Here is a 16,626-nt window from a genome sequence, read left to right as displayed (position 1 = left end):
AGCTGAAGACAAAACCGCGACAAGATGATCTAGACACTTTCAAAAGAGGCTAAAGGTTAGCAGATGCTCTTTAATGTTAAAAAAAAAAAGATGAAGAGTTCCGAGCGTGTCCAATAACAGATAAGAACATAAGAACAAAGGTAACTGCAGAAGGCCTATTGGCCCATACGAGGCAGCTCCTATTCTATAACCACCCAATACCACTCATATACTTGTCCAACCCGTGCTTGAAACAATCGAGGGACCCCACCTCCACAATGTTACGCGGCAATTGGTTCCACAAATCAACAACCCTGTTACTGAACCAGTATTTACCCAAGTCTTTCCTAAATCTAAACTTATCCAATTTATATCCATTGTTTCGTGTTCTGTCCTGTGTTGATATACCTAATAAATAATTATTATTAATAAAGTAATTATTCCATGAATGTATATAGCAATTTCACACCCCAATATGTGGCTAAAGTTTGGGGTATTGATTGATTGATAAAGATTAAGCCACCCAAGAGGTGGCACGGGCATGAATAGCCCGTAAGTGGTGGCCCTTTTGAGCCATTACCAGTATCAATAGATGATACTGGAGATCTGTAGAGGTGCGACTGCACCCTGCGTGACGGGAGATGTCTCCTGTGAATTTGGGGTAAGATTGATTGATGAAGATTAAGCCACCCAAAAGGTGGCACGGGCATGAATAGCCCGTAAGTGGTGGCCCTTTTAAACCATTACCAGTATCAAGAGCTGATACTGGAGATCTGTGGAGGTGCGAATGCACCCTGCATGACGGGAGATGTCTCCCTTATGAATGTGTTAAGATGAAGATGAAGCAACCCAAAAGGTGGCACGGGCATAAATAGCCCGTAAGTGGTGGCCATTTTAAGCCATTACCAGTATCAGGAGCTGATACTGGAGATCTGTGGAGGTGCGAATGCACCCTGCATGACGGGAGATGTCTCCCTTGTGAATGTGTTAAGATGAAGATGAAGCCACCCAAAAGGTGGCACAGGCATGAATAGCTCGTAAGTGGTGGCCCTTTTGAGCCATCACCAATATCAATAGATGATACTGGAGATCTGTGGAGGTGCGACTGCACCCTGCGTGACGGGAGATGTCTCCCTGACCAGATGGTGTGAATTTGGGGTACTCTATTCACCTGAGTTGTATGGGTCTCGAACCGTGGATCCCACGCATTTGGGATTGTTATTGAACTATTTAAACGTCACTAAATTATAAGTAAACCCCTACTGTAGAAAAGGTGTATAATTTAAAAACAATTTTCATTTATAAATATTCAGAATAATATGGTACAGTGGTTTAATAATTGTTACACATTATGTATTTTTAATAAGGCCTTTAAATACGACTTGCTATCAGAACGGTACTGGACTAGTACGGCATTAGGGGTCGTACCCTTTCAGCAATTCAGTATCAGTACGCCCATACAGTTTGGTAGCACTGATACAAGGTCGTCAGCTAGTGGTATAATTTGGTTTAAGTATTTTTTATTTTTGTACTCTACATTGCTACATATAAGAAGTTAATTTATCATGCCCACGAAGCCTTTCTTATGAGGCAGAGAAAGGATAGGGAAATGACAGTGGTTGGGGGACCATAGACAAGCTGCTGACTTCATGTCCCTATTGAGGTCACTTAACAGTGGCAATTAATTTAATATATATACTACTCATTGATTAGTACACCATTGGACTTTTCATATTTGCTAAGGTTTACGGTATTAAAGAAAAACGAGAACAGTTTTCTATCTTTATGAATTAACCTCTAACTATTGTAACTTCCGTGCTGCGAGCGCTGTTGAACGTTTTATTTAATTTATGTATACGAAAGGTTTTACATTCTTCTAAAGCCACTAGCACGCGTAGCGTTTCCGACAGGTCCTTAATCCTAATTTTCCGTAGTATACGACATCAATTTATTTCTTTATTATGCACCCCATACCCATCCCGAGGCATTTAGCTAAGCAAGTGACAATCTTTTGAAGCTAATTACACAATTGTTAATGTTACTTACACGTGTACATATATACTATATATAATAATTTACACACATACATATACATAGCAGTAATTTTTTATATCACAAGTCATTCAACAAGAGGTGAGTAGTACACAAGTACATTTAACTAAGTACAGACCCTCCAACGACCTGGAGGCTACGCGCAAATTTGGGTACAGGATATGATAAGAATGAATGATAAGTAAAACCAAAACGTACCCAATTACATCCTCGGTTTCCTACCTTGTGCTTCAAACTCACACTGTATCTTGTACTACCCACTTCCCAAATATTAGTATTAAAGATTAATTAAGTACTTAATCTTTACGAGTGTAATCACCTGTCAATTTATATTGTTGATATAAAACCTTGCTTCAGTGTACTTTTTCACCTGACCTGATATGTTAGATTAAGGATCAGCCCGAAACGCTATGCGTGTTAGAACAGGTTGTGCATGTGCAGTATATAAAGGGAATGAAATGATCATGTCTACACGACCATTTGGTCACCACTTGGTCCGGGAGACATCTCCCGTTACGCAGGGTGCAGTCGCACCTCCACAGATCTCCAGTATCATCTATTGATACTGGTAATGGCTTAAAATGGCCACCACTTACGAGCTATTCATGCCTGTGCCACCTTTTGGGTTGCTTCATCTTCATCTTAACACATTCATAAGGGAGACATCTCCCGTCATGCAGGGTGCATTCGCACCTCCACAGATCTCCAGTATCAGCTCTTGATACTGGTAATGGCTTAAAAGGGCCACCACTTACGGGCTATTCATGCCCGTGCCACCTTTTGGGTGGCTTAATCTTCATCAATCAATCAATCATCATGTCTAGTACACAGAGACTGAACAACTGGGCAGCACGACACAGACCGAGCTATTGGGCATTTATCTAGCCACTGAATACCTTAAGGTCAATGGTGATGGAGTTATTTTCTGTGACTCTAAAAGTGCTCTACAGTCCTTTTATAACCCATCGCAATGTATGTCGGAAGTAGCTTGTAATATTTAATGGAATGTAATTTTTGCCAATGATAATAACTCCTGTATAAAATTTGTGTGGATCCCATCCCATGTTGGAGTTGGAAAACATGACTGTAGATCGATTGGCCAATGAGGCTTGCAGGAAAGAAAACATTGATTATGACTTTGGACTATCTAATGCAATTATTAGAAACACACATTAAAGAAATTCAGATTTAGAAGAACTAAGAAATGGCCAGAGACCAGAAAGCTGCAGTATTAAAAGTTATGACAAGTTTTGTAATAATAGGTATTTGTATGGTCAGCACAGTAACCGAACCAGGCAATGTGATGTAGTCATTGCGCGAATTCACTTTGGCTATAGACACATCTGGCAGGTTAGTGAGGCTGAGCCACTACCAGAATACTCAGATTGTAAACTATGTGATAAACCTTTAATGCATTCACTAGAACACTATATTGATGAATGTGAAACCATAAAGGACTTTAGACCTCCTGACCTCTTGTACCACCAACTGTGTAACTATTTCATTGACTCAGGTGTTCTGGACGACATCCTAACAATTTACCCAAAATTTGCTTGTCCATTTTAAAGAATGAAGAACAATTTTTATTTATATTACTTCTAAGCTGCATCAGTTATGAACCCATCCCTGCCCTTGTGTGGCAGTGCACAATAGAAAGTTGTTTTCACATATCCATACATTAAAACACTGATTGTAACCGTGATATATATGTGCTTCAGCCTACAGTTTAGACCTATTGTCTTATGTATGACCCTCTGTCCTGCGTGACAGTGAATACCAGCATTATCCTCACTTAAGACTTAATCGAAATCCTCAGATTAGACAAAATTGTAATTAATTTTGTCAATAAAGATGTTAATAATAATAATAATATGCGTGTTGGTGGCTTTACAAGAATATAAACATATCACTCTAATGTAAACTCACCAAGCCATTGTATCTTCTTGTAAATAAAATATTAATATTATACAAATTAGTAGATAATCTATTAAATCTTAATATTATTTTAGTTAATGTTTTGGCTTATTTTTTTGCCCGAAACGCTATGCGTGCTAGTGGCTCTACAAGAATGTAAATTCAATTTAAATTCAATGTTCTCTTAACCCCCAATGTACCTTCTTGTATATAAATAAATTATATTAGAAAATCTTTTAATAAAATAGCCTTTTGTTTAATACCGCCCCACGGGTGCAGTTGTCCTGACAATGGGCAATGGCTTATATTTTGATTGGGGAGTCCGTATAAACAACTGGGCCTCTACCCTTCAGACCAAATGGGTGCGTTGCTCCTTGCACTGAAATGTGTACAAGTCTCCAAACTTGATACATTAATTGTAAGTGACTATTATCCTTAATTGCTCTCAACTCTTTAGGACATAGAGTTCTTTGTATCTACACAAAGGTTTGTGTGATCGCACTATTAATTGGGATGGAGCGAAAAGCATTACCAATTGCAATGGTTTTGTGGAACGGAATTGAGTCTGCCTTAATCAGTGTCCAAATCTTCTCAATGTTAGTACTGGCATGTACAAACTTGACCCAGTTTTAAGTTACAATATTGCACAACAGTTTAAGAAAAAACTCTGATAGGGAGAGTTACAATGTTTCATAACAATATTGCAATCATATATCATGTGTGTGTGTTCAATAAGGCCTTTTCTTTTATCTTTTATACTTATTCTCTTACCGCTTAATCTTTCCGACCATTGTAAGCTAACCTATACCCGTTTCCTATCACCTAATGCAGCTGTTCGCCTAGGAGCACGTAGCTGCCAGGAGTTAAACAGCTTGTCGAAGGGTTGCATCCTGGGGAACTCTGTAAATCGATATCTGGAAAAGGGAGGGGTAGGAGGATCTCGATATAGGCCTAACGTGTATAGATACCCTCTGGCTGCCTGTCCCCAGATGCGATAAAGTATTATTATTATGAATTATGTCAAAGTTGTTTCGTTTTCTGTAAGGCTTTAAGAACAATGAATAAGAGAAAACGAAGCAAAGAGGGGATGGGGAGGGAGACTACGGAATTCTGCCTATCTAACGCACGCACGAATATACACCACGGGACCGCTAACAACTTTTGCAACTGTTTACATCGGCAACATTGTCTACTCTAGTGAGTGAAGGGGGCGTGTAGACATTCATACAACATATGCATCACCCCTCAGAGGGGGAGGGGGTTAAGGGGAGCCGTTGCAAGTTGCACAAACGTTAATTAAGGGCGATCCAATGGGGGGATTTGGGGGGGGGGGTAAGCGGACGTCAACATCAACTCCGTCTTTTCTGTCCCCGATCCATCTCTCCTCTAGTTCCCTTTCTGTCTCTGCCTGTCTGCTCTAGCTCGCTTTCTTTGCCTGTCTGTATCTGTCTATCTCCCTCTCCGTCTCGCTCCTTCCAGGTGGGCTCGTACGTCTTTGTGCAGAGATTCAAGCCTATGACAAATGTGAACACCTTGCAGAAGTTGAGAGAAGTGTGGTGTATTAGGTCTTCCGAGCTTTGCAAGACGTAGCTCAAAGACTAGGCAAGAAAACTCATTTCTTGGGTTTGAACGAGATCCCTTTGTCACAACGGGAGACCATACGAGGATGAACTCCTTATATACATTGTATCTGCAATGTTGCATCTTGCATATGTTTGTCGCCTAGCTGGCTTCATTCTTTACTCAATATATGCGGGGGGGGGGGGGGTTGGACTCGATAGGCATTGCCTTTCACCTCATGCATCTGTTTACCTAGCAGTAAGTATAGGTACCCGGGAGTCAAGTCACAATTAAGTTAAGCGGTGAAACTTTCTTTTATTAAGGCATAGTAGAATTCGCTTGTACTGTGCAATTTAATCAAGCACACGCTAACTATTACAGAGGTTTGAAGTGCTCAGTTGCACAGGTGGAGGCTCTGATGACATTCAGAAGGGAAACAAAATTACAGGTGACTTATAAAGACCATTTATTTACAGTACAGAGACATTCAAACATACAGTATACGGTCATGTGTACTCAGTACACATGACAAATATAAAAAGCTATCATCTTCATGAAGAAGTAAGTGTTGGAGCCTTGGCTATCGTCCGCCGCCTTGGCTATCGTCCGCTGCTGACGTCCAAGATAAAATACAGTGAGCCACAAAACACTGCCAATGTATTGTATAAACCGATATACACAATATAAAGATACAGGGGATTCCTCCTCCCAGTTTATGTGGTGGGATCAGTTTACGTGAGGGACAGAGGGGAGGGGAACCAGCTACTGTGAGGGGAAGGGAAAATGCAACGGTGAAGGAAGTGGGGAGGGAGAACTGGCTACTTTGAGGGAAAAGGGAGGGGAAAACCAGCTACTGTGAGGGGAAGGGGGAGGTGAGGGAAGAACTAGTTACTGTGAGGGAAGTGGGGGTGGGTGAGAACCAGCTACTGTGAAAGAAGGGGGGTGGGGGGTGGGCAGTTACGGTACAGAACGCGCCATAACTATGTCGAGAACTTACCGTGAAGCTGTACACAACACTATGAGCAAGTTACAGAAGTGGGTACAGAAGGAATTGTCTTAGCAGCGTATATGTTGCTAATGGACGCCTGTACGACCAGCAAGTGCTTTTTACAAAACTCTTATATAAATATAAATATAATTTCTGTATAAATTATTATACAGAAAAATATTCACCAATCACAGCTTCAGGGCTGCCAAACGTACGATATATACAAAAAAATGATTATAATTTGCAAAAGATTGAGTGAATCAACTGTAAGTAGTCTTCTGGTATACTAAATATCTACTCGCTACGCTTAGTAGTCTACTGGTATGCTATGTGGTCTAGCTACGCTAAATAATCAACTTGCATGCGTAGCAAATAAACATTTGTGGCGTAAGCTACTGTAAATTATTCAACGACAAAGTGTACACTGAAAACTCGCGTCGTTGACGAATATTACGTCAAAACACCAAATATCACAAGTTCTCCATCACGCAAGGCAACACTTGACAAACACTGGCCGCTGGATCTACACCAAGAAATTTCATCGGTATGCGTAAAGAATACTATATATATATATACGATGAAGCTCGGGCACTCCTCTGTATATATATATATTCTTGCATTGCGAGAGAATGTCTATCGATTCAGAATTCACAGTTTCGTATTGAACTTCAGACAAGAAGGGCGTTTACCGCTTCTTGAAGGACAAGAAGAGTTTACCAGTTCGCTGAAAGGTGAATAATGATATACGACAGTCATCCGTGTTGTTTCATTCTTCTGGGCACAAGGCTCACTATAGCATAACGGCAAGATAACATGAATAGAATGCTCTTATCATCAAGCACGGAATGTACTCCGAGGGTTCAGATTTGTATAGCGAATTTGGATGCGCAATCCCCCAAATCAATTTTTTACCGATTTCATTCAGACTTCTAAACAGGCTTAAAATAATTTCAATGCTTAGTGTAGAGTCCTGTATATGTGTGTGGAGTCGTTACCACACGAATGACAGCCAGTTCTTCTCTGAATGAAAATATCATAACATCTATTGTATTAATCCAACAAAAACGGAATCCTACAAGGAATTTAGTTCAATTACACTGAAAACGGGATGAGGTTCCACAATACAATATTATGTAAAAAACACCTTGTGCTCTATGTTGATATCCCTGACATTTATATATCCCAGACATATATATTTTTCTTCGAGTTATTCAGAAGTGTTTTTCATGTATTAAACATATATATAATTATATGGAGTTCTTACACAATGCCTGAAACTTTAAATAAACAATATATTTCATAAGTTTACAAATGTATTTTCCAAACGTCAAATTTATTGTGTCCCCAAAACTGTATCGACTGTGTTGCAGACATTGTCAATACAGACAATATAGGTTTAAAACGATTGCGAAATCAACACCCGTTTGCTAAATTAACAATGGAAAACCCCAAGTAATTTTACCACAAGTAATCCGGTCCTAAAAAGTTGTAACAATTGATTAAATTCCTTTAAATAAATTTTAAATAAATACGAGCTTCAATTTTAAATGAGTAGGGAAGATAATGCTAACATTATAATCCTTAATGTGACATTAAAAAAATTAACGTCATGAAAAAATTATGTATTAATATAATTAAAAATTAACGACATTTAAAAAGTTTTATCCATTCTAATTGAGAGTTTAGATATGTTTAACAATGGTTTTGGCTCATCACAAAAAAATATTTACATACTGTTAAAACAATCATTCTCAAGCACTTACAGAATCATTGCAGTTAAACTGCACGATTTCAGTTAATATAAAAGACAATTTTAAAATCACAAAAATAGATTAGGCTGCTGAAGGCTTATATAGGCCCATACGAGTACACTAATTAAAACCCAGCCGCTGATTTGTCTACATATAAAACCTCTCACATTACATAACATGTATTGTGATTAACGTGCATCATATTGGCTATTATATATATCTTGGTATACACACTAAACACGCAATAACACACGCTATGAGAAACGTGGGCACGCCATGTATGATTTTGCTAGTAAAGCGTTCCTCAACGCTTGGAAAATATTTAAGAAACATAGTAGTTTGATTGTTTCAAACGTATGTAATCCATGTGAACGGGCTTGGGTGGTTATAAAAGGAGTTAGCTCGTATGGGTCAATAGATCTTTTGCCGTTTTATTCTTACTTGGAAAACCATCGGATTTACCGAATAAAATTATCCACACAATATAAAGCTTTTATCGTCCTATGTAGAAGTATTGGGTAGACATTTTCTTATTATAATGAGAAGTATATTTCTTATATAACTATATAGCTATATTATAACTATATTTCCAATCACACCTTCAAATATCCTCGTCACAAAAGCTATGTAAATATCCGGTACCGACTTTGCTATGGCAGGGTTCGATAGAGTCTTTCGAATAATCAATTCAAAAGATCACAAACTACTCCCTACTGGCTCAGGATTTAATGTAGGGCTTAAAGCCTAACAACCTCTACAGGATTAATGACAACAACAATAGCTTACTGACCAACCAGCGAGTATGCTTTAGTCTTTAACATAGTTCAGGACTGAAGTAATTCCGGTTTATATTTAAATAAATCCTAGTGACCTATAGGAGGTAATTATAACTACCAAGTACTGCATGATGACTTCGTGATGGTAATTTACTTCATGCCAGTCTACAGACTTATAGAGGCTACCAATCATGCTTGGCCAACTAAAAATTAAACTTTAGCTCTAGGCATAGAACACAGCTGAAGTGAACTTGATATAGTAAAGTGGAGTATATTTTGCGAATTAAGCCATTTGACCGTAAAGCGAGACCAATTAAATAACCGAATAAATGCAATGAAGAACGTAGACTTCAACTCCGTTATGGTAACTTAGATCATGATAAACAGATTCCTCATTTTCGTCTTGAAAATGAGTTTATACTTTCGTGTTTGATTTAAAGAGAGGTTTCTTTAGATTTAAGTGTTTATATACGGACCAGAAAATTTGAGCTTGGATGAACGCTATTTTATTAAATAAAGCACCAGTTATATAAACATTAATCAATGTTCAATAATAAATGACTAGATGACCCAAAAAACGATGCAATATATATCTGTTGGAATATACATATAACCTAAATACCGATTCCTCTTTTCCCAAGGCTAATTCAGCAAAATAGTCACGAAAACAACCAACTTCCAAGTTAACTTCCCACGTAGTATTTATTCAGTCATCTTTTGAGGAACAGACGAGTATCAAAGAAAAGACGTACATCAATACATTTTCCAAAATAATGCATTCTATCAGTGCTAAATACCATTACAAACACTCTTGTTTTGTTATTTAATAAAGAGTTTTCTTAATCTAACTTTTCCAAGTGAAATATTTCCTCTGGATTTTGAGGGATTTTTTAAAGTATAAATTATTACCCATTTAAAATTTCCAGACGGAAGGAATTCCATAAAAATTATTTACTTGGGTGCTGTAAGCTATCCCCTTCGAATAGAACTTCGTAACATCAGAACTTTTTTATTCACATATTAGCTTCTAATTTGTATTCATCAATTATCTTACAAGTCTATAAATAAATACATTTATAGTATCTCTGCTACGGGCTCACTATAGCCCGTGCTGCTTGGAACTTTTTGTTCCAAGTAGCGAATCTTTAACAACAACAACAGTATCCTAGTACAAAGGTACCTATTAATAACATAAAAATCCTATACCCGTTAATCTCAGATCTGGCGTTGTTTATCATGTTTTAACGTTCCGGTTGTGACGATTGACGCGTGGGGAATACCTCGCTACCTCACGTACCTTAAACAAAGTAGGTGTTAACATGTGAACTCTTACCTTACTGGTTTGCCCTTTAGGTAAACGTTGTATCCTCCGCTACGGGAGCTCATAGCGAAGCGGTGAACACACACACTCACAGGATTCACTCTACTGATTTTCTAGTCCTGAAAACTAAACCTTAACGTCTTGGCAACTCGTCCTCGACTAAAGTCCATTACAGCGAGTGGCCGACCCCACAGACGCAGTCATAATTTTTACATGCTGTTCATTCAAATCAGGAATTTTCGCAAATATAAATTAATATTTTAATTGTTAGCATATTGTGCATATATAGACATAGGTTAGGTCAGGTGTTTAGGTTCTGTTGGCGATTATTTGTATTTGTAGTACGTGGGTGAAGCTTTTACAGCGTTGTGGTTCGAACAAAATTCCACGGGAGACATCTCCCGTCACGCAGGGTGCAGTCGCACCTCCACAGATCTCCAGTATCAGCTCTTGATACTGGTAATGGCTCAAAAGGGCCACCACTTACAGGCTATTCATGCCCGTGCCACCTCTTGGGTGGCTTAATCTTTATCAATCATCAATCGAACAAAATTCGTCAGTGAAGCACTTGTTCCGGAAGTGTTCGGACGTCATCAGTTGTGAGTCGTGTGTAATCCGTTTTTCATTCATAGACAGGTTGGGGTTTGGCGGGTGGATGGAACGGAATATGGGTCTTTGTTTGGAGGACGGGCTGAATCGAGCCCCCGAGTTGAACTACTCAGTGAAGCCTCGACTCATCGCTCATCTATTGTTCGTCTACAGCAAGTATACTGTATGTTGTTTGATCTTTTTCACACGCTTTATTTCCTGTTTGCTTCATACTTTTAGCTTTTGAATTGCTATGTCCTTTGATTTGGTTTTTATTGTCTTAGGCTTTTGACTGATGTATGGCTTTTCTCAGATCCCATAATGTTCCTTAAGATTCAAGTTTCTAAGAGGAAAATCTATCTCCGATTATATATTATATATATATATATATATGTCGTACCTAGTAGCCAGAACTCACTTCTCAGCCTACTATTCAAGGCCCGATTTGCCTAATAAGCCAAGTTTTCCTGAATTAATTTATTTACTATAATTTTTTTCTTATGAAATGATAAAGCAACCCTTTTCACTATGTATGAGGTCAATTTTTTTTATTGGAGTTAAAATTAACGTAGATATATGACCGAACCTAACCAACCCTACCTAACCTAACCTAACCTATATATATAGGTAAGGTTAGGTTAGGTAGCCAAAAAAAGCTAGGTTAGGTTAGGTTAGGTAGGTTAGGTAGACGAAAAAACATTAATTCATGAAAACTTGGCTTATTAGGCAAATCGGGCCTTGCATAGTAGGCTGAGAAGTGAGTTCTGGCTACTAGGTACGACATATATATATATATATATATATATATATATATATATATATATATATATATATATATTATATATATTATATTATATATATTATATTATATATATATATATATATATATATATATATATATATATATATATATATATATATATATATATATATATATATATATATATATGTTTGGGGTAATATAACATGAAGGGATATTCACATGTACAAAATAAGTTCGAGACATACATATTTCTCATTAAATCATAACATTCCACTAAGATACCACACACACACACACACACACACACACACACACACACACACACCAGGGTAGCGTGGCTGGGTACCAAGGCTCGCCACTTTAGGGTGACAGTGCATCCATCAGTTCACCTCTGACCTTCAAGGGAAAAATATAATTGTCTAAGATTTACTTCCTTTTTTATATATAATTTTTATTGTTTTCACTGCTTGTTACCTTCTTATATTATAAAACTGGCTTGATGTTTGGAAGGATGCAAAATCAAACTATTGCTTCATGCTTCATCTAAACTTACAGGTAATGCTACATTAGTTTAAAACACCTATTAGAATACTAAGTTAGATGTAAACAGCCACAGAATAATGTACAGCGGACTGAAGCGGTCTCAGAGCCCCTCGGGTACACAGGACCTGGGGGGAGAGTGGAACGCTTCCTCACACCTTCCCATATGCACAGCTGCTCCCAGAGATACTCTGGGTAGCAGGTCCCAGGAACACTCTGGACAGCTGGTCTCAGGGACACTAGGCAGCAGATCCCATACTCTTCCTATGTGACCTTCATCTGTAACAACGGGGCCACACACACACACACACACACACACACACACACACACACACACACACACACACACACACACACACACACACACACACACACACATCCATCAGACTGATAGAACTTACATGCATATTTGGCTTTGAAATTCGAACTTAATCTCCAATTTGACAGTTTTTCATATATTAGTTTTGTTTCCCCTCAAACATCAGGTTATGTAAGAATCTGTGAAGGCATTTACATAAACCGCACATAACGCTGTCTAAGCGTCGCTGGATGCAAGAAGCAAGACGTTGTCATTCCTAGAACAATGTTGCTTTCTACACATTAGGAAGGACGAGGGTGAGGAGAAGCAAGGAAGAGACACCTGTTGGACATCTGACTCCGCTGCTCGTTGACTGTAGGACTGCCAAGGCCGCTTAAGAGAGAGAGAAATATAAGTTTTGTTAGTATCAGGATATAGACGATTAGATACGTTGTAAATTTCAGGAAATAGACGTATTAGATACGTTGTAAATATGAGCAGGAAATAGTATTATGCGGGTAAGTGGAGACATAGGTATGACAAAACCGGATGAGGGTATACCCAGATGGTATAATTAACACGTTTTCTACGCATCGTGGAGCAAGAGAAATATGGAATAGGTTGGATGTGGCGACGCGGCCTGTCCCTCCCCCGGCTGTTGGAGGGACAGTGTGGGATCACACCACCTGTAGGTGATGACAACAACAATGGTGAGGTTGAAACCACGGCTGGTGATGGGACCTCAGAGTCACGTAAGTTCATACACGTAAGATCCTGGCTCTTGATGGCATGTGAGTGCCAGGCAAGAGCACTCGTGCTTGTTGACGTCTGGCTGTGATACTCATTGTTGTGACTGATACACTTGTGACAGTCTTGGTGCAATAAATGGCATTTTAATTAAATTGTAAACTCTTTATACATTGGGAACAAGGTTTGAGCTCAGGTACCCGGCCTGTTGGCCCAAATAGGAGTTGCCACGTTATGGGCCAATAGGCCTTATGTCGTTTGCTTAATTCTTATGTTCTTATGTGTGACCTCAGGCCCCGAGTGTGACACCCTAAGTACCAGGTGTTGAAGCCCTCACCCCTCAACTTTCTTCACCTCAGTCCCTCAAGTGTGACCCCCCCCCCCTAAGTGCCAAGCGTTGAGGCCCTCACCTTTCTTGGTGGAGAAGGAGAAGTGCTGGGACTCCGCCGACCAGCCATCCTTGTTGCGGACCCTGATCACAGCGAGGTAGTCCGTCGCCACCTCCAGGTTGGTGAGGGTGTAGGTCATGGAGTGCCGGGTGTCGTCGTTCACCAGGTCCTTCGGATCCACGCCGCTGGAGATGATCTCCCAGCTGCCGTCCATCGTCATAGTCCGGTTGGTCTGACGGGGTTGAGAGAGGATGGTTACTCAGTGCTGAGACAACGTGCACAAAGTTGCTGTATGGTTGTAATGGCTTGGCACTTTCCCCCCCCCTGATAATTCCCTCCCTTGTGCACTTAGTCACCTGCACTTGCATGACACTTACATGATCAAGACAGCACAACAAGCTAAGCCGCGCCCCGTGCTCTAGTCGATCAATACAATTATATGGGCAAGATTATCCTCTTCAGCCTACCACTGGTCACTACTACAATATATAAGACATTTATGCATTTGAGTCACCGATTATGTGACGACTTATTCTGAATTTTGTAACTAGCTCATCAAGATTGTAACTTGCTTAGCTAAATGAATTGTGTGCCTCTGTAACCCTTTCCACTACCGCCCACAAGATGGGTATGGGGTGCATAATAAATGAACTAAACTCAAACATAACACACTTAGTAACAACTTAACCATTGAATACCGCTGGCGCCAGCTATAAAGCTAATCACCATTTCCTAACTACCAGTTACAGCCCCGCTCCTGTGCCAGGTAAGTCTACTACGGGCTCACCATAGCCCGTGCTACTTGGAACTTTTGTTCCCAGTAGCTGAATCTAAAACAACAACAGCTCACGACTCACACGGGAGACATCTCCCGTCACGCAGGGTACAGTCGCACCTCCACAGATCTCCAGTATCAGCTCTTGATACTGGTAATGGTTCAAAAGGGCCACACCACTTACGGGCTATTCATGCCCGTGCCACCTCTTGGGTGGCTTAATCTTCATCAATCAATCAATCAATCAATCAATCAATCCTAATCACCACTCACCTGCCAGCCTCCCATGTTAGCCTTGCGATAATTTATCATCAACTCAATGATAGGATAGTAGCTCTCCGTCTCCCATGTGAGGGTGTACATGGTTCTCTCCCCTCCATTGGGGCTGCTAGTCACGTGGGGAGGCTTAGGTAGGCCTAGGGGAGGAGAGAGAAGCTGTGAGAGATAGTCTAGAGTGACAAGTGGTAATGTAATTAAGGTTAAACTAATTTGACTGTTATTGCTCCTTAAAAAGGATAAGGATAGACTAAAAACACGAATATAAAGACAGATTAGGAGTTGGGTTGATTTAGTTGGTTGTTGTGCCCAATAACTTGGACCCAACGTGGACATGAAAAAGGTCACGATATGTGACGGGTTAGGGGGGGGGGAATCCCTGCATACATAAATATGTGTGTAAATCACGGAAATTAACACGCGACGAAAAATGTGACAGTGTCAGACCACAGAGGAAGAATTGTAACAGGAATTTCCTTAAGTACTTTCGTATATTAATACATCTTCAGAAGGAATGATTTTCAGAAGGATTTGATTTTTTGGAATGATTTATATATAAATATATGTGTAAGGTGAACTGAGATAGCTTGAGGAAGCTAGGAAGGAAACTAACCGAAACAGACTTGAAAATCTCAAGGGAAAGATGACTACATGGAGGCTTGCGGTGATTGGAGTAACGTGAGCAGTATACTGTGGTTTGCGATGATTAGAGGAACATAATCAGTATATTATGGATTGGGATGATTGGAGGAACGTAAGTAAAGTCTGGTGCTGTGAGGTCAGGAATATAAGGCAGTTTCAGAAGGCTGGTGATAAGTAAGAGGTATGAGGCTTCCTGGAAATACTGATGCAAGGTAATTATAAGGCAGCTTATCCAGATTTTCACAATTAAGAGGTTTTGGATAAGCTGGTTTATAAATTAGAATAACGACAAATATGTATCGCTTCTTAATCACACATGCCTAAGCCTAGATAATTTCGTGCAAATTTTAAAATTTATATTATGTGAAAAAACGGCTCCTGTATAACTATAGTAAGTTATTCATTATTTAAGAATGTTTAAAATTCCTTTTATATTCGTTTTTTTATAATTAAACAAATATATTATGAAGTTATATAATTAAACAAATATATTATGAAGTTATATAATTAAACAAATATATTATGAAGTTATATAATTAAACAAATATATTATGAAGTTATATAATTAAACAAATATATTATGAAGTTATATAATTATAACAAATAATTATATAATGTTATATAATTATAACAAAGAAAATATTATGTTTTATAATTATAACACATATAATGTTTGTGCTTTGGGAGAGAATATGGATTAAAAGTTTCACGAGATTTCAAGTCTCCGAGATATGCGCTGTTTCACAGACCTGTCAAGTGTATTTTGGCATTCTTTTGCCCGTGGGTGTTCTTGGCGACGCAAACATAGTCTCCGAAGTCCTTTTCGGAGACGTTCTCGATGGTGTAGATGTGTCGGTGGGCCGCATGGGCGAGGTTCAGGTGGTCGGCGTGGGTCGGGTTCATGCGGGAGTTGTAGGGGTCGTAGGTGTCGTTGTGGCGGCCCGGACGGTAGAGTTTGGTGTCCATTTGGATGTCCGGTAGAGGGCGTCCGTTCATGGTCCAAGTCACGTCAGGAGAGGGTCGTCCTTGTACCACACACACCAGCTCGGCTTTGTCACCGTCTCCCGTCGTCACTATCGACTGTAAGAACCCAAACAATTAACTGACGTCAAGTTATTCCTTCTGTTCTGGATGGGGAATTCAGAGGAAAAGATTCCACTAATTATGAAGATGACAGCAAGAAAAGTTAAACCACCTGTACTTTTGCAGTCAGTGGCACAGTGGTAGAGCACCCGCTCGGCGCTTCGCGAGTGCTTTGGCCTAGGTT

The 16,626-nt window shown here is 39.4% G+C and overlaps 1 protein-coding gene across 5 annotated transcripts in view; it reads right to left on the bottom strand.

Annotated features, from left to right (window-relative positions):
* The window catches only part of LOC123771151 (protein amalgam), a 156,199-nt gene that overhangs the window by 26,901 nt on the left and 112,672 nt on the right, over positions 1–16,626 (bottom strand). For 2 of the 5 annotated variants that reach the window (XM_045763593.2, XM_045763594.2), the window contains exons 6-8: positions 16,109–16,439; positions 14,715–14,857; positions 13,688–13,898 (exon numbers count right to left, since the gene is read on the bottom strand). In XM_045763593.2, coding sequence (XP_045619549.2) covers positions 13,688–13,898; positions 14,715–14,857; positions 16,109–16,439 — 685 coding nt within the window. Of the gene's footprint in view, positions 1–10,353; positions 11,305–12,117; positions 12,924–13,687; positions 13,899–14,714; positions 14,858–16,108; positions 16,440–16,626 lie in introns of those variants that run through there. The other 3 variants (XM_045763595.2, XM_045763591.2, XM_069309480.1) reach the window with 3 other exon arrangements.

Source organism: Procambarus clarkii, chromosome 65 (assembly GCF_040958095.1).
Source record: "Procambarus clarkii isolate CNS0578487 chromosome 65, FALCON_Pclarkii_2.0, whole genome shotgun sequence".
NCBI lineage: Eukaryota > Metazoa > Arthropoda > Malacostraca > Decapoda > Cambaridae > Procambarus > Procambarus clarkii.
Note: the sequence above shows the minus strand (reverse complement) of the source record. Positions and strands in the feature narration are given on the sequence as shown.